This window comes from Moschus berezovskii, chromosome 11 (genome assembly GCF_049115385.1).
Source record: "Moschus berezovskii isolate FMDL1 chromosome 11, NW_MosBer_1.0, whole genome shotgun sequence".
Classification (NCBI taxonomy): domain Eukaryota; kingdom Metazoa; phylum Chordata; class Mammalia; order Artiodactyla; family Moschidae; genus Moschus; species Moschus berezovskii.
In genome coordinates, this window is record NC_142470.1 from 88,748,364 (window position 1) to 88,770,491 (window position 22,128).

Consider the following 22,128-nt stretch of genomic DNA (forward strand, 5'->3'; position numbering starts at 1 on the left):
TTCAATAAAACAAAATAAACAAATACAAGTAAATGGTAGAGCTGAGATTCAAACTCAGGTCTGCAGTCTTCTAAGCCTACTGAGGCAGGAAATGACAGATTCGAGTTGGGTGCCTCTTTCCGCCCCACTAAATTACTGGGCAATTCCATCACTTCCCTGTCACTGAAGGAGACCAGGTTTTGCCATCTTACAATATGCCACGTTGGCATGAGGATAATTTTGAACTAAAGGCAATTAAAAAACCCAGCCAATTAAGGAAAAGCTCTTTACCTCCCCCTTTAATTACCTAAATTTACATTGGAAAGAAAGGCTCTACCAGGAAGATACCTATTACTAGGGATATATTTTTATCCGAAAAACTCATCTGCAGAACAGGGCAGTTTTCCAAACTGCCCTAGTTTTCCAAACATCTCCCCTGCCTTCCTGTGAGTGGCTTTCTTCCCCTTTGTATCCTCAAACCCCTACCCCTTTCCTAAACCCCGGTTAATAAACAGGATGTTATTTAAACTTCAATTACCTGATGGCCTTTTGAATCTGCGTATTATAATGGAACACCCATTAATGTAATTTTGTTCGTTTTTTTCTCCTATTGATCAGTCTTACATCAATTTAATTATTAGACCAGGCAAAGAACCTAGAAGGGAAAAAGGGAAAATTTTTACACCCTGCATCACACCATGGGGGCTTCCCTGATAGTTCAGTTGGTAAACAATCCACTTGCAATACAGAAGACCCCGGTTGGATTTCTGGGTTGGGAAGATCCACTCGTGAAGGGATAGGCTACTCACACCAGTATTCTGGCCTGGAGAATTTCATGGAGAGTCGGACACGACTGAGCAACTTTCACTTCACTTCACACCATGGACATGTATGTGTGAAACTATCAACCAAGGAGAAAGTTTTTCTCTGTAAATTGTTTTGCTAATATTAAAATTTTATACCTGATTGAATTAAATAACTATGTGTTAGACATTTAATATCTATTATTGTCTATTAAGAAAATCTACTCTTTCTTTGGGAGGGTTGCCTATAATGGTAATACAATACACCCATTAGGTAATATTCTCTGATCCTCAGCCTGTTTTTCACCTGCGCTGTGCCTTTTGTCAGAGGTGGGTACGCAAAAAGCCAGGGGTGGAGGTGGGTGAGAATTAAGTATTTCTTTCTCATGTGAATGGGAGGAGCCCTTTATTCCACCTCCTGAAAACCCCCATTAAAAGCTGCCACTGCCCCAGACAACCACAGAGCAGGTTCTTCAGCAGGGAGCCAGAATGACTGCTAATTCCAAATGTATTGACTACATCAACGAAGCTTTGGAAAAATCAAAAGAAACTGTACTGTCTCACTTGTTTTTCACCTATCAGGGGATTCCTTACCCAGTCACCATGTGCACCTCAGAGACTTTCAAAGCCCTGGACGCCTTTGAAGCCAGAAGCGATGACATAGTTCTAGCATCTTATCCAAAGTGTGGTAACTAACCAAACTTTTCTACAAGGGCACTTTATCAGAATGAGTAGGTGGGGAAGGCGCAAGGAGAAGGTGGGAGGAGGGCAGGTCATCTCAGCTCTACATGAAGCCAGAGATTGGAGAGGAGGGTAGCTATGGTGAATCAGAACAGAGCCTGTAAAATCAGTAACTAGAACTGGTAGATTTAGAAACCCCAGTGTCTGAGGGCTTCCCCGGTGGCCCAGTGTTAAAGAATCCGCCTGTGATGCAGGAGACTCAGGTTCATTCCCTAGGTTGGAAAGATCGCCTGGAGGAGGGCATGGCAGCCCCCTCCTGTATTCTTGCCTGGCGAATCCCATGGACAGAGGAGCCTGCCAGCCTGCAATCCATGGGGTCACAAAGAGTCAGACACGACTGAAACTACTGAGCACGCATGACGCAGTGTCTGGGAGAGGACGTCTGTGTGAAAAGAACAGGATGATGAGTGTAAAAGGAGCTGTATGGTGGGGCCAGCGAACAGAAACAGGGCCCACTTTCCATGGAGTACTCAGAGTAGCCAAGATGTTCATCTTGATTTTTGACTGAAGACAAGCATGGGCTTGTCAATAAACATCTATGCCTTCCATATACTAGGTTGTTTTTCAGGATCAAAGACCAATCCTCCTGTTTCTCAAGTCAGTTTTATAGTGATCCTTCATCAGTGGAGGATAAGATGTTAAGAAACTAAATTACTCTATTTTATACAATCTACTTTTGATTTTCCTTTTTGGCCACACCGGGTGGCATGCAGGATCTTAGTTCCCTGACCAGGAATCATACCTGCACCCCCACGGTGGAAGCGTGGCGTCTCAACCACGAGACCACAGGAAAGTCCTACTTTTGATCATTTTTAACTGTTATTCCATCTCTGTTTGTTAAAACCAACTCCATTTCATATTTTCTTTTTAATTGATGCTATATTTTTATAAAAATCCAAATTACACATTTCTGTAGAAAATATTCATTAATTTAAGGTAAAATATATGATACACAATAAACAACCATTTCCATAGTATAACATTGTTCTGTAAAGAAGATATTTTATATTTTAAAAAAAGCACTGCCTCTTATTAAAGGAGAAATTTAAGAAATAAGATAATCTGATTTTTATACCGAATGGCGCTTTTCCATAAAACTCTGCTGCTTTCCACAGCCCAGGTTATTTTGAATGCAGAAGAACAAGTTGTACATATCAGGGAATTGTTGTAGGTTTTCTTTTCTTTCTTTTTTCTTGGCTGTAAAATGGTTTGCAGGATCTTGGTTCCCAGACCAGCAATCAAACCTGGGCCCCCTGGAGTGGAAGCACAGAATCCTAACCACTGGACTGCCAGGGAATTCTCTCATTGTAGATTTTAATTTTTATGATATGTATGTTTAAGTAACATGCTTTTATTATATCAAGACTCCTTAATGAGCTTCAATTCTCATAGGTTCTAACTGGATTCTCCACATCATTAGTGAATTGATGTTTGCTGATTCTAAACAAAAGTATGAATACCCAGAATTCCCAGTTCTTGAATGTGGGGATCCAGAAAAATATCAGGTTGGTACAAAAGAGCCTTGAAACTTAGAGCAAATTATTCTAGAAAGTAGAATTGTGGGATTTTTTTAGTTTTGAGTTCAGAAAATACAACACTAAATAATTCATTGTGTGATTATCATATAATCCCAGCACTTTTTAGGAATTATCTCATTTTACTACAGAATCACCTTATCACTATCTACAAACGATTAAATCATTAGTGTGTGTGTGAAGGTAGTGACAGGTCATCCTACCTGTTATTAACATTATCTTAACGCATGTTACTACTCACCTTATCAATGTAACTAACTAGGGCCTGGATGTGAGACAGGATGTTTTTCTCCCTGCCAGGAAGGACAAGAAAAAGGAGGAGAAAGGATCTGCCTCAAGATTTTGGTGCTTGGACAGAACAGGGGAGAGAAGGACCATCCACCCCTCCACACACACTTAGACACACCAGAAACACATGTGGGAAGGGAAGACTGTATCCAACTGGAAACCACATTCCCAGCAAAACTTACCAGAAGTGCTCACCAACAAAACTCCCAACAGGCAGACAGAACAGAGTTACTAAAAATAAAGTTACTTAGGGAGTTCAGAAAATTTCTGCAAAGAGATGGAGACACTTGCCAGGATGACAAATACAAACTTAAAAGTTGGATCCCAGTTGGAAGGAAACTTATTTCCATGGACTGGGCCGAAGTAACAGAAAAATATATTGTAAATGAGGTGTTCAGGGATTTGGGTTTTGAAGTCTTTTGATGTCTATAATTTATCAGAAATGTTTATTTTTCTCTTTGGGTATTTTTAAAAGCACTTTTTGCATTTTAATTATCCCTTGTGGCTCAGCTGGTAAAGAATCTGCCTGCAATGTAGAAGACGTGGGTTTGATCCCTGGGTTGGGAAGATCCCCTGGAGAAGGGAAAGGTTATCCCCTGGAGAATTCCATGGACTGTAGTCCATGGAAGAGTTGGACACGACTGAGTGACTTTCACTTTAACTTTTCATATACAAAGAGTTTTCTATGCAATGTGCCTTTTATTTTAAAATGGAAATGAGAGGATAAGCTTCATTTAATGGTTATTCACTTCATACAGAAAACATTTCTAAAATATATACATTTTTTTCTTAAGATGTATCTGTATTTAGACTTTACACTGCTTACAGTTGGCTATATCATGCATTTTCATGAACATATAATTATACATTTACCTAGTTTTGTTACAATTAACCTCCATTTTCCCACTGGATATTTTTCTAACCCTTTTAAGGAACTTTACCATTTCTCACGTGTCTTAAAGAGATTTTTGGCCATGCAGTTTGGTGGAAATGGCACTCTATCACTTAATCTGAAAATTACCATCTGTGTGATTTTGCACAAAGGACTTAAAACCTCAAAATCTCTTGTTAATCCTTAAAATGGGGGTTACAATATCTACCTGAGAGGATTATTGTGAATGAATGTAAAAGTACTTCCAAAACTGGAATCAAGAACGACTACTAATCATCACTTGGGTGCACAGCATTGATTTAAAAAAAATTTAAGTCATTTTTTGCTCCCTTGCTTGAGTTGGGATCTCTAGTTAATTTTTCACAGAACCATTGGCTGTAAATGTCTAAATATAATTTTATTGCTTGAAATGATGACCAGCATGGAAAAAAACACTGAAAGCATTAGCCCACCACAGAACTACACTAAAGGTCTGATTTTGAGCTAAAAGCCTTCACCCTATCCAATTAAACAGAGCTTCATTTTGTAAATTATCAGTAGAAGTAGATCACAAAAACAAAAAGAATCAATCACAGAGTCCTTATATTAACAAGAATTTCTCTCATAAGATATTTCTCAGATATTTAAGTGACTCTGCACTTTCAGGTTCTGTTAGGATATTTGACTGCATGAAGTTTTGCTGGTTTAAGAAAAAAAGATCTAGATGTTAAAAATGAATTTGGAGGAGCTATAGAAAGACTTGAACATTTCTGTTAATGACTTTGAATGTAGAAAAGATCCACATTAAGTGAAAGAGTGGATTGCAGATTTTGAGCTGTCTTGAAGAAAATGATTTTGGGATGGCTGTGGGAAAAGGTAAATTTTTCTTAAAAAAAAAAAAAAATGACCAAAGGAAAAGAAAAGATTGGGCAATGGAAAGCAGGATGGAAGAAGGAAGTTTGAAAGGAAGTTTTAAATTGCATATTTATTTGTGATTCTCCATTCCTCACCCCCACAAAGAAAAGAGAAGTAAAGATAGTCTAGAGGAGGATGTGGAAGAGGAATAACAGTAATGACTGAAACGACTCTCAGGTACTAAACCTGGGAGTGATTCACCACACACACACACACACACACAACACACACACAACACACACACACCACACACACACACACCCCACATAAGCTTTAACCTTATTGTCTATGTTTTCAAGAGGATGAAACAGTTCCCATCACCAAGGATTTTGACAACTCATCTCCATTATGACAAATTACCTGGGTCCATCTTCAAGAACAAAGCCAAGGTGAGTGTCCCTCTACTGGTATTTCAATGTGAAGTTCTTCGTGTATAGATACTGGCTTTGTGAGATATAGGATGAGTGTGCTACTCATCACAGAATTTTAATGAATAAAGTGTGCAGTTTGGTGTTTCTTTTGTTGCTTCTTTCCTCAGATATATTGGCTATCAGTTCAGTTCAGTTCAGTTCAGTCGCTCAGTCGTGTCCGACTCTTTGCGACCCCATGAATCACAGCACGACAGGCCTCCCTGTCCATCACCAACTCCCGGAGGTCACTCAAACTCATGTCCATCGAGTCGGTGATGCCATCCAGCCATCTCATTCTCTGTCATCCCCTTCTCCTCCTGCCCCCAATCCCTCCCAGCATCAGAGTCTTTTCCAGTGAGTCAACTCGACGCACAAGGTGGCCAAAGTATTGGAGTTTCAGCTTCAGCATCAGTCCTTCCAATGAACACCCAGGACTGATCTCCTTTAGAATGGACTGGTTGGATCTCCTTGCAGTCCAAGGGACTCTCAAGAGTCTTCTCCAGCACCACAGTTCAAAAGCATCAATTCTTTGACGATCAGCTTTCTTCACAGTCCAACTCTCACATCCATACATGACCACAGGAAAAACCATAGCCTTGACTAGACGGACCTTTGTTGGCAAAGTAATGTCTCTGCTTTTTAATATACTATCTAGGTTGGTCATAACTTTCCTTCCAAGGAGTAAGCATTTTTTAATTTCATGGCTGCAATCAGCATCTGCAGTGATTTTGGAGCCCAAAAAAATATAAATTGCATTCAAATGAAATGTATTTTCAGCCAGGATGTAAAACTTATACCTAAAGTAGCCCACCAGGCTCCTCTGTCCATGGGATTTTCCAGGCAGGAATACTGGAATGGGTTGCTATTTCCTTCTCCAGGGGATCTTCCCAACCCAGGGATTAAACCCGGGTCTTCTGTATTGCAGAGGAATCATTTACCAACTGAGCCACCAGGGAAGCCCCTAACCCCTGTTAGGTATTTGAATTCCACCAAGTGGCTGTCTGGACTACTCACATCTCCCATTACAAAGGACTCCTCTGTCCCCTCTGCTAGGTGTGGATGGCTCTGTAAAACAGTTTTTCTTTATACTGAGACTCTCCCAAATTGGAAATACCGCTTTAATCCATAGTTTTCCCAGTTTAATGCATTTCAGTAGAATCACAAACCTCAGTGATTCTTTTTTCCCCCCTTAATTATTCCAAAAGACACAGAGCTAAAGTAATGTATAAAGCATTTGGATTTGGAGCAAGCAGCCTTTTGAACAAAGCTTTACTTTCACAAGAAAGCAGGGCAAGAGATGAACGACAGTTAAGGTACGAAGTTGATACTGAGATTTTGTTCATACACTCCAGCCTGCTGGCCTTCACCATGCTAACTTATGTCTTTGCAGAATTATAAATTGCTATGAGCCAGAGAGATTCCTGAGTGGTAATCAGAGCCCCAAATATAAGACCCTAAAGTGACAAGAATCTGCTGTGTTTGGATTGGGGGCAGAGTTTTAGATCTCAACAGAGACACAGACTGCCACATTCATCTGTACTCAGTTGTATCCGACTACCGTTGGTTCATGTCTTTGGATTGATGAGGTGTTCTGGAATCCAGACTCCCTCTCACTTTCATGCCATCTACACATTTAATAAATAGAGCTTCCATATCTTAATCTGAAATCCTCATTAAAATGTTGATGATGGTCTAGTCAGGACAGTTTTATTAAAAATCTCTGGGCAGTTTTACGTTAGTTTTTCAGCCTCCAGTTTTTGCATCAGTTTTACCTGCTTAAACGTTTCTGCTGCCGGCATGCCTTCTTCCATTTGCAGAGGAAGTCATAAGCAACAAATCTACTAATTTAAGAACTATGTCCAAGAAAAATCTGCCATTAGAAATGACTTTATCTTAGAGAACCCGTGTTGCCCCCCTGGTGGTTATTACTTGCTCTTTTATGTGACCACCGGTCATCTATTTAGTCAATTCCAAAAACATCTCAAAAATGGAGGTCATTTTGTACTTTGCAAACCCCACACCTTCCTCTTTCCAAAAGGGAAATGCTACCTGCCTGTTTCCAGTCTTCCAAACCTCCTGTATGCTGTCTCCAATTCCTCCAAGGTCACTAACAGTGCTCAGTAATAATGTATTCCACAACATTCTCAGTTCTTTAAAGGGAAATCTGGCCAGAGGGCCCAAACCCACTTGGGAGTGGCCAAGTGGTTTGCAATTTAGTGGTTTTTCTTGGGTTCCAGTTTGCTCTTGACAACATTTATTTCACACTTTTCATTCAGAAAAACAAATTTGTGCCTCGTCAGAGAAGGCAGACATAACAATGAAATTCAGAGGTTCTGTTTCCTTCACATCACCCATCACACCTCCAACCTGCCCTTCTTTGATCTTCTCCCATGAAACTCTAAACATTATTTTTGTTGTCCACATTATTTTGTTATTTTTACTTTTGGGGTGGTTTAACTTTTCAGACCATGCTCTTGTGAGCCTGCTCTTCATTTCTTTTTACATGGTCTACATATGGCATTTTACTGTCTCAGTTTGTGAGCAAAAATTCAGTGTTACAATATCAATCTTCTTTTTCTTCTTTCTTTCCCCCTTTTCCCCAGGCTTCCTTATCTGCCACCTCCTGTTCCTCAATTTCTGTCTTTCTTTCTACCTCAACAAAATCAGGTAGTATACAATAGGACACAATGCTCATGCTTTCAGTTTCCCAAAGTTCAACGCTTAAACCGAGATAACTTAATTTTCTCTCTCCAGATATTGGTGATATTTCGAAACCCTAAAGACACTGCAGTATCTTTTTTCCATTTCCACAATGATGTTCCTGATATTCCAAGCTATGGCTCTTGGGATGACTTCTTCAGACAGTTCATGAAAGGACAAGGTATGGCTGTTGGTAAAAGAATCCTTCTTACTTCAACAGATGATCACAGAAATACAAAAATTCAAATGTGTTTTAGGATAAAGAAAGAAACAACAAGGTCCTACTGTATAGAACAGGGAACTACATTCAATATATTGTAACAACCTACAACAAAAAAGAATATGAAAAAAGACTACATATTTGTGTATATATATACAACTGAATTACTACACTGTACACCAGAAACTAACACAACATTGTAAATCAACTATACTTCAATTTTAAAAATTAATAAATTTAAAAAAGAAAAAAAAATAAATTAAGGCAGATCCAGGAACCACAATGTTACTTTTAAATAAAGCTTTCTGGGCATCAAACAATACATTACTGTTTTTAAAAATAATTAGGACAATTCATATGTTGAGGATGAATGTTAAATAGCCATAGAACAGACATGGGACAAAAAAGCCTGTAACAGTCATGTATAAAAAGCATTTCAAATTCACTTCCCACAAGTCTCTGTATAGCCCAATAATAAATGCCAAAAAAGAACGAAACCATGACAATGAGCTGCCACACCTAAGATATTTGTTTGCCAAAAAGCAAGTAAGGTTTTGCTAGATCATGTTGATGTTTTTACCTCTGGTTACTGATAACCATAATTTCATAAGTGCCTACAAATGCTCCAGCTACCAAACTAGGTATTATATACACATATCTCATTTAAGACCATAACAACCATGAATAAGGCAGTATTGTTCTTGCCTGGAGAATCCCAGGGACGGGGGAGCCTGGTGGGCTTCCGTCTATGGGGTCACACAGAGTCGGACACGACTGAAATGACTTAGCAGCAGCAGCAGCTATAAAAACGGAGAAGGCAACGGCACCCCTCACCAGTACTCTTGCCTGGAAAACCCCATGGATGGAGGAGCCTGGTAGGGTGCAGTCCATGGGGTCGCTCAGAGTCGGACATTGACTGAGCGACTTCACTTTCACTTTTCACTTTTCTGCATTGGAGAAGGAAATGGCAACCCACTCCAGTGTTCTTGCCTGGAGAATCCCAGGGACGGGGGAGCTTGGTGGGCTGCCCTCTATGGGGTCGCACAGAGTCGGACACGACTGAAGCAGCAGCTATAAAAAATTTAAATCATTTGCCAATGGTCTCAGTGCTTGTAAGTAGCAGCAACTCTACTTCCATTGGTATAGTGGCCAGAGGTGAATAAATGTCTCTTTTTAGTAGTGGCTCTGTTGAGTGCTTACAGTATAGTAGAAGGAAGAATTAATGCCAGATGACCCTAGAGGGGAAGTTGCTACCAGGTCCCTCTAAAAGGACCACTTTTAAAGGGGATCAGCACAGCAATGCAACACTATCCCATATGAATAGACCACTGGGTACAGTACTGAGTCCTTAGCAAAGATTAAGTCTTGGGATTCGGGTGTAGGAGAGAAAAAGAAAGTATAAGAAGGTGCTTATGAAGCACTGGTAGGAAAGATTTGGCTTGTTTAGTAACTACTCACTAAGACCAGATGGAGGCAGTTAAGGCAAGTCTAAAACATTATACTCCACTGATATAACACAAGAGAACATTCAGTGGTGGAGAAACTCATTTTAGGGAATCTTTGTAGCTTATCTATCCTTTTAGTCTAATCATTTGATTGACAATGATAAGAAGGGGCACTGATACTAATAACTTGGGTGGATTTTCTGCCTTGTAAACTTGTTAAGATCAATTTATAGAGAGAGGCAGCTGAATGTACTGAAAACGTACCAGATATAGAATGAGAAGGCCTGGATTGGGCTTTATCACTTCTTATTATGTATTAGTAATTAACACTAGATAGAATAAAATAGCTACCATTTATTGAGCACTTACCACATGCCAGGCACTACATGCTACTCCTAGCACACATTATTTTAATTTTCATAATAACCAAATGAGGATAATACTATTATTATCACCATGTTACAAAGAAGAAAATAGAGGCAGAGAAAGACTCTAAACTTTGATTTCCTTAGTGTAAAGAGACAATAAGAATACCTGACCTATGAGAGGTAATACAGTATTGTATTTTGTTTAGTTGCAATAGCTCTGGGGTCAAACTAACATTAAAAGATGTCAATAACACATAACTTATTGTGCAGCCTTAAAGTGGTTACTTAGCTCCTCTGGGTTTCTAATTCTCCATCAATAAAATGGGTATAAAATTGTACCTATCACATTGGATTGCTTTAAAAAGCTAAAGATGAAATGTATGCATATCAATAAAACATTTGGAAAAGCAGAAAACCCCACCACAATGGCATAAACAGATCAGGTTTTATTTTCTTCACTTAACTAAGAAGTCTGGAGATAGCAACTGACCCAGTAGCCCAGTAATGTTGGGTCAGCAGTTCTGACATTCCCTGGGCCCCTCTGTCATGCTTTTTGCAACATTCTCTCAAGTTGTCCACTGTCCTCCTGAGCATCACCTTCAGATCATGAAGAAGGGTCATCGTGACAGGAATAATTGTTCTAGAAACCTTCCAGCAGACCCCTGATTGTGTCTCACTGGCTAGGACTACTCCATGTGACCAATCAGATTCCACAGGGAGCCAGAAAGTGAGAAACAGAATTCTCTGACTAGCTTAGACCCGAGGCCTGGCGTGCTGTGGTTCACGGGGTCGCAAAGAGTTGGACACGACTGAGCGACTGAACTGAACTGAACTGAATCAGGGTTTGGTTTGCAACAAAGAAGGGAGTGTACTATATTTGGGGCAGGAAATTTACAGTATTTTGCACAACAAATAAAACATGTAGAAACTGCCTGACTCAAATCATGACAATAATTATGACAATATTATTATTACTAATAATATTATTATTGGCTAATATTTGTTGAGTGGGTATTATAAATCACGCACTGTTTTAAGCATTTGACATGTGTTAATTCACTTAAAATTCACAACAACCCCATTTTACAGATGAGGAAACTAAAGTACAAAGAGGTTTAGGGAGTTTCTCAAAGGCACATAGCTGTCTAGATCTGCACTGTCCAATATGGTAGCCACTAGCCACATGTGGTGGAGAAGGCAATGGCAACCCTACTCCAGTACTCTTGCCTGGAAAATCCCATGGACAGAGGAGGCTGGTAGGCTGCAGTCCATGGTGTCGCGAAGAGTCAGACATGACTGAGCGACTTCACTTTCATTTTTCACTTTCATGCACTGGAGAAGGAAATGGCAACCCACTCCAGTGTTCTTGCCTTGAGAATCCCAGGGATGGTGGAGCCTGGTGGGCTGCCGTCTATGGGGTCGCACAGAGTCAGACATGACTGAAGTGATTTAGTAGCAGCAGCAGCCACATGTGGAAATTGAGCGTTTGAAATGTGACTAGTGCAAGTAAAGAGCTAATTTTTAAATTTTATTTTAATTTAAATTTATATTTTAAGACAGTCAATTCAGTTGCTGAAAACTTTTAAGTAAGTTTGGTATGAGTGTGTGAATCTGTTTTTTCAACTATAAGTTTCATGAAGTCTAAATACACATCAAGTATTTTTGGCAAAAAACTTAATCAAATCGATGTTCTTTATAAGTGTAAAACACCCACAAGCTTTTGTAGACTTATAATTTAAAAAAAAATAAGGGCAATGTTTCACTAATAATTATTTATGCTGATTACATGCTGAAATGATAACATTTTGGGATCTGTGGGTTAAATAAATTAAACTATTCAAATTTATTTCACCTGCTTTTTTTTACTTTTTTTAACATGGCTACTAGAAAACTTAAAGATGTGGCTTGCATGACATTTCTATTGGACAATGCTAGTCTAGATAACATGTCTCATCATTTCTTTCTGACATAATATATGTTGGTTTTCATGTATCATTCACTATTTCTGAATTACTTCATTCACCTAAATGTTCATGAAAATTTGTAGTTCTTGTGAAACCATTTTTACAACTTGCTTAGTTGTGCTACTGTTCCTGAAAATAAGAAAAGGAGAAAATCTGACATTAGGACTGATTTATGTCAGTTCTTTTGGAGCAGGGTTTGTAATCTTATAATCTTGTTTGATCATATACACATACATATATTTTAGGGCATACAGTAACCATTTTATCCTTATTCTATCATTCGATCATTTTAACCTCAGTTATTTAAAATTTCTTAAGAAGTTATTTTTTCCCTGTATTTTTAGTTTCCTGGGGAAGCTATTTTGATTTTGCAATTAACTGGAACAAACATCTTGATAATGAAAATGTTATGTTCATATTATATGAAGACCTGAGAGAGGTGAGATTACAATTATTGGTATTCTATAGCAAGATTTACTATAAATGACAACATAGAAAATTTATTCATAATGTCTGATTGCATGAACAAATATTATACTCAATTTTTAAAAATATTCCATACATGTGGTACAGTGCTAGGGGAAAAAAACAATGCATATGTGTTTAGATTGTTTATTTAATAGAAATAAAATAATTCTTAGGAACTTACTACTAACAGTGACTGCTTTTTTTCCCCTCTGTGATAGTCCAAATGAAATGATAGGTCTCTACTGAGGTTTAACTGAATATGCTTTTGGCGGTGAATTAATTTTTCCATAATGTTATTTTTAAAAACTGCTTCTTCACAAATATTTAGTGAGTTCAGCATTGTTTTAGGCCTTTGTAATTTATCAGTGAACAGACTAAAGTTCACTACGTGGGAGAAGCTTACGTTCTAGCTGGATAAGGTGGCGAGACAGAATGATGAACAATAAATACAATGAAAATTTTAAAAGTATATAATATGTGAGAATGAAGAAACAGCACAGCTGGTTAAGGAAAACTAGAAATCCCCAAGGGTGAGGGGGTTGTGATACTGGACAAATCTCAGCAGGAAATAGGATGGTCAGTGGAAACCTCATGGAAGGCATGCGACATGAACCAAGGTCTGAGGGAGATGAGGGGGTGAGCCAAGCAGGTAACCAGAGTAAGAGCTTTCCAGGCAGAGAAGACCAACTGCAGCAAAGGCCCTGAGGTAGGAGTGTTCCTGGAAGGATTAAGGAATGGAAAGGAGCAGATGTGGTTGGTTGTAGGGATGAACCAGAAGAGACTAACCGATGAGGACAGGTGCAAGGGGGTGGAGTGGAGTATGAGAAATGGAGTGGCAGACCACTGAAATACTTTGCTTTTCACTCTGAGTGAAATGGGAAGTCATCATAGGATTTCGAGCAGAAGAGTGGTAGGAACTGATGTGTTTTTAACAGGATCATTCTGTCTGGTGTGTGAGAACATATTAGACAGAAGGAAAGAGACTCCAGGGAAAGCCATGAGGAGGTTATTGCTCTAGGCCAGGCAATGGAAGGAAGATGGTGGCTCAAACCTGAAGGGGCCGTGGAGGGGAAGAAAAGTGGTTGAATTCTGAACTTACATTGAAGGAAAAGCCAATAGGATTTGCTGCTGGACTGCATGAGGGAAAGAGTAGTGAGAAAAAAAGAGAAGTTAAATGAGACCGCAGTATTATTGGTCCAACCAACAGGGAGGATCGAGCTGTCACCATGTGAGGAGGAGAGGGCAGCAGGATTGTGGGGAAGACCAGGGATCTGGTTTTGGACATCAGAAGGCTAAGATGTTTATCAATCATCCAAATGGAGAGGCCAAGTAGGCAGTTAGGTATTCAAGTCTTAAATGCAGAAAGAGTTCTGAGCTACAGATGTAAATTTGGCACACAAATGACATTTAAAGCCATGAGATTACATATCTAATATGTAAGCATATGGACAGAGAAGTTGACCAAGAACTGAGCCTTGCAGCCCTCCAACACGAAAAATTTGAATAAAAAGGGAGGAATCAGCAAAGGCGACTAAGGAGTAGCTAATGACGTAGGAGGGAAACCAGAGTCCAGGGAAGAAAGTATGTTAAAAGAGAAGAGATTCAAATGCTCTCTAACTGAATTGAGTCTTTAACACTAGTTTCTCCTGACATTCTTATTAAAAAAAAAAGTGTAATTGAATTCATCCCTTCTGTTTATGGTATGTATATATATATATATATAACATGAACGAACATACTAATGTAGTCTTTTCCCCTTCTCGTCTAGAATGTTCCTTAAAAAACTTGTGATTCATGGATGTTAGTGTTGTCCCAAATGTTAAATCATTCTTTCTTGCAGTTGGTAGGAGGTTGCCTGTTCAAATAGATTTGGGGACTGCTGTAGTATATAGCCTGCTCCTTTGGGAAATTCACATTGTACACTGGCATATTAAAGATTGACAGATTCCACAAATAAACAAAACCTTACCTTTACTAATCCAAAGCTTCCACACTTATTTGACCGCAACCTTTAACCCTCCTTCCCTGCATGAAACATCTATAAGCACCTTGAAATATATTAATGTTTTGTAGAATACAGTTTAAGAAACTGTTCTAGAAGATTTCTGAATCTCCATTGGTCAATGATACTGTTGAGAAGGTTGATGACACTTACAAAGGTATTAAATGATATATTCCAAGACTCATTCTAGTTTTTATGATTCTAAAAATGAGCCTTTCTTGATAGAATTAAATATTAGCTACAAACAGGATTTAGAAGAAAAGATAATTTGAATGAGCACATACAAATATATTAATTTCCTCAGCTGGTTTAGACTGGTGCTTTTTAACAAAAAGAATGTCATCTTAGATAAAATTCTACCCTACTAATGAATGCTTACTGTCACTAATTATACCCTGAATACTTCAATAAGTCATAAATTGAAACTACAAAGTAAAATCAGTACAGAGTATCTTAAAGGGAAATTTCAAATATTTATACTGAAGTATTAAAGTAAGTCTGAAGAGATAGAAAGGGACAGCTGAATTAGAGTTAGGCTTAAAATGCATTCTAAGAATCCTGTCTTTGCTTGGGGCACAATTCCCATAGAAAGAAGTTTATCCTCTAAAATTTTGTTTTCAGAATCTAGCCACTGGAATAAAACGAATTGCTGAGTTCTTCGGATTCTCTCCATCTGGGGAGCAGATTCAAACTATTTCGGCACAGAGTACCTTCCACGCCATGCGAGCAAAGTCCCAGGAAACACATGGTGCCGTGGGCCCGTTCCTGTTCCGCAAAGGTAAAGCTGCCTTGATTTCTGAGCCATCCATCAGTCTGCACATAACAGGCAATTCAAACAACTTTTTGTCAAAGAAGACAGGCTTTTCTTTGTCTCTTCCTCAGCAAGAAGTCTGACATAGATTAGAGCTGGAACTGCTAATTCCACGCCATCTTTTAGAGTACTAAGCTCCTCCCACCTTTCTCTTGCCACCTGCTGATAAAAGGAGAGCCTTTTATCTGAATTATTCTGAATTACAATAAAGTTAAAGGGTTATTTTATTAAAATAAAAAGGGAGGGGCAAGAAAATCACATGCATTTGCTGAGCGAGCCCCCTTTACAGAACTTTGTGGGAAGCCTCACTCAGCGGCTTACATCTCATTGGTCACTTCTCACTGTGCTGTTGGCCGGAAAATGTAATTTTTTAAAAAGGTGGGTGTGTTATTACTCAATTAAAATCAAAGTTTTATTAATAAAGGAGAAGGAGAAAATGAGTGTTGGATAGGCAACCAGTTATCTCTGGCACTGATGATTTTACTAAATTTTATTAAAATATCCTAATTTATTATGCAAATTTATGATAATATAGCCCAAGGATTGTCAGTTTTCCTTTTTATTGCATTTATAATGAAAGTATAATGTGATTTAGAGGCAGCACATATAACAACTATCACTTATCAGGCATGAATCATGTGTTAGGCCCTTTGCTGGGCTTAAATTTTATAGCAAAAATATAGTAAATCCTTAATTTTATAACATGGGCACTAAGACGCAGAGATATTAATTGATCCTTTGTCACAAAGCTAATTGGGCTTCCTAGGTGCGCTAGCGGTGAAGAACCCAACTGCCAGTGGGTCAGGAAGATCCCCTGGAGGAGGGCATGGCAGCCCACTCTAGTTTTCTTGCCTGGAGAATCCATGGGCAGAGGAGCCTGGCGGGCTATAGTCCATAGGGTTGCACAGAATCAGATATGATTGAAGCAACTTCCCATGCACTCACAAAGCCAATTAATGAAACCGGATCAAATGTAGGTCTACTTGATTCTACTATACTTTGTAAAATGAAGACTGATTTAAAAAAATCCACTGTGAATGCAACGTTGTATATAAATCTGGCTTTGGTTTGAGTTCTGACTTTAACTCTGATTTTTATGCCTTATTTTATTAGCTTTAAGAAGAGGGGAAAACTAAAACCTTTCTATATATTGTTAATCAAATACTCTTCAGAATAGAAAAAAGTCTAAAAGTAGTGATTTAAAAATATTACACTATTCCATGTAGAAAATTCAGAAAGTACAGAAAGATATGAAAAAGTATGAAAAATTACCCACATTTTTCCCACCAGAGGCAGGTTTGACTTTTTGACACATTTCTTCCAGCCTTATTCTGTGATGTTTCATATAGTTGATGACATTTGGAAAGAGTTTTGTTTTTTTTAATCCTTTCATATATGTAAGCATTTCCTCACATCATTAAAACTGCTTTATAAATACACATTTCATTGGCTATGCAACAAGGAGCTTAACAACTTCAACCCAAATCATCAAAAGAGTCTAAGGAAAAAAGTAACTTCTTTACTTTTAAAAGCACATAAGAAAGCTGTGGTACATATACACAATGGAGTATTACTCAGCCATTAAAAAGAATACATTTGAATCAGTTCTAATGAGGTGGATGAAACTGGAACCTATTATACAGAGTGAAGTAAGCCAGAAAGAAAAACACCAATACAGTATACTAACGCATATATATGGAATTTAGAAAGATGATAACGACAACCCTGTATGCAAGACAGCAAAAGAGACACAGATGTATAGAACAGACTTTTGGACTCTGTGGGAGAGGGCGAGGGTGGGATGGTTTGGGAGAATGGCATTGAAACATGTATATTATCATATGTGAAACGAATCACCAGTCCAGGTTCAATGCATGATACAGGATGCTCGGGGCTGGTGCACTGGGATGAACCAGAGGGATGGGATGGGGAGAGAGGTGGGAGGGGGTTTCAGGATGGGGAACACATGTATACCCGGGGCGGATTCATATCAGTGTATGGCAAAACCAATACAATAATGTAAAGTAATTAGCCTCTAATTAAAATAAATAAATTTTAAAAAATTTAAAAAAATAACTGATTCAAATTTTAAAAAAAGCACATAAGAAAAACATATCTCAATCTCAGGCAAAATAATAATTTTTTGCAAAATTTTCAGCACTTGGAGACTTAACCAAAAGCTGCTATAAAATATTAATTTATCTTCTCAATGGGTATTTAAAGTATTAAAAGACTTTAGAGAGAAAAAAATGATTTTAAAAAAGTGGTATTTTGGTCCTAGGTGTTGGGAGAGGGGTGGGGATGGGAGGTCACTGAGGTCAAGGGCCCCCTTAGTGACACTGAAAAAGCACATACCTACCACACCACACCACACCAATGGGGAAGCCCAAGTGTATCTTGCTAACTTTACAAGAAAAATTACATTAGTTTTTAAAGACTAATTTTTTTTACGTGTCCATTTCACATTTCAAAGTGAAACTCTGCACTGAGAAATGGTAAAATCAAGATTGAATATTCTAACAGGTGTCTAAATCTACTGTTTCATTTTTTTTTTCTGTGTTGTAGGTGAAGTTGGTGATTGGAAAAACTTGTTCAGTGAAACTCAGAACCAGGAAATGGATGAAAAATTCAAAGAATGCTTAGCTGGCACTGCCCTGGGAACAAAGTTGAAGTATAACTCATACTGCCAGCCTTGATTCTGGTCAATTCAGCTTATTTTCCTTAATAATAACTGAATTTAAATATCAATAATTACATAATAATCTAATCAATAATGATAATTAGAAACATTTTAGACATAAACAATGTTTAATAATGAAAACAAATGAAAATTTTGAGCACAAACTTAAGTTTGTTCATTTTTTACAGAAAGATAGTTTAACCATCCAAAAGGGATGCTGTATTTAGTGACATATCTTGGGGTTTTAACTTCTTTCATGCTCTGGCTTCACACAAGACCATCAGCCAATACTATCAGAGATATCCCTAAATCTGTTTTAGCATAGATGAGACAGGCCTTTATGATCATGATCTGTGATCATGATCACAATGTTTTGTCCTCTCACAAAAATCCCTCTCTTCCTCACTATGGATCAGAGCCCTTGTGATCTGATCCTTTCTCAACTTACTGCTGTGGGAAATTTAATTCCAATTCTGCCCTGAAGTAAAATGAATAAATCCTATTCTAATTTGATTCAAGAAAAACACATTGCTCATGTACTCTGTGTATGTCATTTCAGAAAGTTCTATGGAGGCCCACTCTCAAGGGACTTTATATTTCTACTTAATACAAGCTTTACTTTAAAGCTAAAGATTAGAGGTTGTGTTATTCTGGCATGAAGGCTTTCCTACCAGAGAGCCTCAAGTAAGCATGTGGAATCTACAAGAGAAAGCAGAAAGTGTTCTGGGAAAACAACAACAACAACAACCTTTCAACAATCTCCTTAATATTTACAGCTAGTTTCACTGTAAAGCTAAGTTCTACACAGTTAAGAATAGGATGAGTCATAAAAAAGTTAAATAAAATTGCTTTGAGAAAGAACAGGACTACTATTTGTAGCAGTATGGTAGATTAAGTAAACTGAAGACTCTTCCCTCAAAACACTGAGAAAGGCTATATAAAAATTCCTTCAGTGGCACTGCTCAGCTTCCAATAAAGTTAGTGGACTTAACAGAGACCAAAACTAAAGAAAGAACTGAAAACTAGAGTGAATAAGAATCAGAGATGACCTTGAGATGTCAATGAGAAATTCGCAGGAACAGAGACTTGGGTTTTAATGCCCAAGCCCATATGACTGGAGCAGGAATAGACAAATAGACCAAACAAAATAAAACAAACAGAACAACATACAGTGGCCAAACTGACCCATGAATGTAAAGAAAGTTCAAATACGACAGAGGTGACATTGCATATCACAGGAACAGATTAAACTCTACAACATTTGATGCTAAGACAACTGCTTATGATATAGAAGAAATAAAATCAGACCTTTACTGCACATCACTCAAAAAAATTCCTTACACATTTAAAGGCTGTATGTCAAAATATGATTTAAAGACTACATTTTTAGAAGCAAATACAAGTTAATATTTTTATGAGTAGGATTTATTAAGCAAGAAACAAAAAAACACAAAAAGGAAACAATTTATATTTTGGGCAACATTAAGATTTAAAATGTAAAACAGCATCATTAAGAAAGTAAAACCAAATGAAACAGCATTTCAGAATTAAGATTCCACACTGTTGTGGAGCCACCCTCCCTGCCCCCGACCAAAGAGAACAAAGTTCAGGTCACTTACTGCCATTGCTACTGCTGACACCAGAGATGGCCTACACCCTTTGAGAACTGACAGGGGAACATGAGTCCAGCTTCTGCCAACTCCCCTGAGCTTGCTTGTCAACTTGTCTGTCACAGAAAAACAGGACTTCCTTCTATATTCCAAGTCTTGCACCACTGTTTATCCATCACTGGCAAGATATGAATTATATTGAGAATTTTAGCTCCATAGTCATCTGGACACTGTGGTTTTAACCTTCCATACATTGTAATCCAGGTGATGTGGAGACATGGAAGAGAGTTGGAATGGAAGCTAAGTCAAACTTAATAACATATAATATACTCCACTCTTTCTACCAGTAATCTTTCAAGCAAACAACAAATCTTTGTTCCCACTTAATGCAGTTGTTCCCTTCTTCAAATGGAAACATGCTTATCCTACCTCCTAAATCTGTATGCCCACTGTGATATTTCTTCCTCATTTTAGTCACAACCCCACTTTAAGACACTCTGTCTAAAGACTATCTTATAAAATTAACCACCATCAGCAAATGTCAAGTAAAAAGGGAAGGGAGAACAATTAAAAGAGGTTCACCCACTGCTGTGTGTACACACCGAGGAAACCAGAGGTGAAAGAGACACGTGTACCCCAGTGTTCATCGCAGCACTGTTTACAATAGCCAGGACTTGGAAGCAACCTAGATGTCCATCGGCAGACAAATGGATAAGAAAGCTATGGTACATATCCACAATGGAATATTACTCAGCTATTAAAAAGAATGCATTTGAATCTGTTCTAATGAGGTGGATGAAACTGGAGCTTATTATACAGAGTGAAGTAAGCCAGAAAAAAAAAAACACCAATATAGTATATTAATGCACATAAATGGAATTTAGAAAGATGGTAATGAGGGTCCTATATGCGAAAAGAGACACAGCAAAAGAGACACAGATGTGAAGAACAGGCTTTTGGACGCTGTGGGAGAAGGCAAGGGTGGGACGATTTGGGAGAATGGCATTGAAACATGTACATAATCATATGTGAAACAGATCGCCAGTCCAGGTTCGATGCATGAGACAGGGTGCTCGGGGCTGGTGCACTGGGATGACCCTGAGGGATGGGATGGGGAGGGAGGTGGGAGGGGGGTTCAGGATGGGGGATACATGTATACCCGGGGCGGATTCATGTCAATGTATGGCAAAAACCACTACAATAGTGTAATTAGCCTCCAATCAAAATAAATAAATAAATTTACCAAAAAAAAAAAGGTCATTTGTACATAACAAAGGCAAAGCTATGGAAAAACATGCATAGCTTCTATGGTTCTTTATTTTGCATCTGGTCATGAGACCATAGCTGGTGTTTCTAACTCCTTGTTCCTTCTTCCCTTTGCCATCAGATGTCTCCCCGGTTAGTAGGGTGATGCAGACCTTCAGTCTTGAAGGATCTGAGTCCTTAACATTCCGACCTGTGTTAGAGACCTCTCACTTTCCATTAATGAAAAAAATCACGTATCGCTGAATGTGGAACTACTGAAAGGAACCCCAGAGAAACCTCTGGGCTGAAGACATACTTACCCCTGGCTGCATCACCATTTCCCCTTGCTAACTGCAGCACTGAACTCTGCACCTAATTTCTGATCCATGAACCTTGAGATGACAGGAAGCAAGAGGTTCTTCTGGGCAGTCATAAAAGCTTGTATCCTCTGACCATGCTTGAGCTTGTCATTTTCTTTCTTTAAGCTCTTTCGGGCAGTTCAGGGCTTCAAAAATTCAGAAAACATGTCACTGCTATTGCTGTTACCTCTGAAACAACCACCTCACACCCACAAAGCTGGTAAATGACTCCGGCAAACAATCACTACAGTTGGAGCTTTCCGTCATCTCAAAGGGCCACAGAAAGAGGGCTCTGACTCCTGTCTACCTTCCAAATCTTCCACTAGTGCTTCATATGTGGGGAAGTTAAATCAAGGAAACTATAGTGTTTCCCATTGATAGGCTGCAATACCGGAGGCTGGAAAAGAGACATGGGAAAGCCAATAGCCAATATGTAACGTTTACCTGAAGTCCACCTTGGAAATGCCTCTTCCTCCTCACCCTAGCTAGGTTGTTGAGGTACAGTCTTCTGGTTCTAATTCTAGCTCCCTTGTTTACCAGCTGTTACCTCGGACCTCGGTTTTCTCATCTGTTAAATGGGCATAGTAATGGCACCTACCTTGTAATACTGCTGTGAGATGGGTACTCAGCACTTCTCAGTCACTCAGTCAAGGCGCCAGTATTACTCTGGGAGTGTGACAGTCCATTAGGTGAGGAGGATGTCTTGTCTTGCTC

At 38.6% G+C, this 22,128-nt stretch overlaps 1 protein-coding gene across 1 annotated transcript; it reads left to right on the forward strand.

The window, feature by feature from the left end:
* Positions 1-1,271: 1,271 nt before the first annotated feature.
* SULT6B1 (sulfotransferase family 6B member 1) lies at positions 1,272-18,216 on the forward strand. Its single transcript, XM_055401224.2, has 7 exons — positions 1,272-1,470; positions 2,916-3,028; positions 5,432-5,521; positions 8,297-8,423; positions 12,584-12,678; positions 15,331-15,487; positions 18,086-18,216. Exons 1-7 carry the CDS (start codon positions 1,272-1,274, stop codon positions 18,214-18,216), a joined length of 912 nt encoding a protein of 303 aa, XP_055257199.1.
* The last annotated feature ends 3,912 nt before the right edge of the window (positions 18,217-22,128 follow it).

Bases quoted from the DNA above. Each gene is read 5' to 3' on its own strand.
- SULT6B1 (XM_055401224.2), top strand. From the start codon at position 1,272: ATGACTGCTAATTCCAAATGTATTGACTACATCAACGAAGCTTTGGAA. The intron at 5,522-8,296 runs GTGAGTGTCCCT...TTCTCTCTCCAG, and splicing joins TCTTCAAGAACAAAGCCAAG to ATATTGGTGATATTTCGAAA. The intron at 12,679-15,330 runs GTGAGATTACAA...TTTTGTTTTCAG, and splicing joins TATATGAAGACCTGAGAGAG to AATCTAGCCACTGGAATAAA.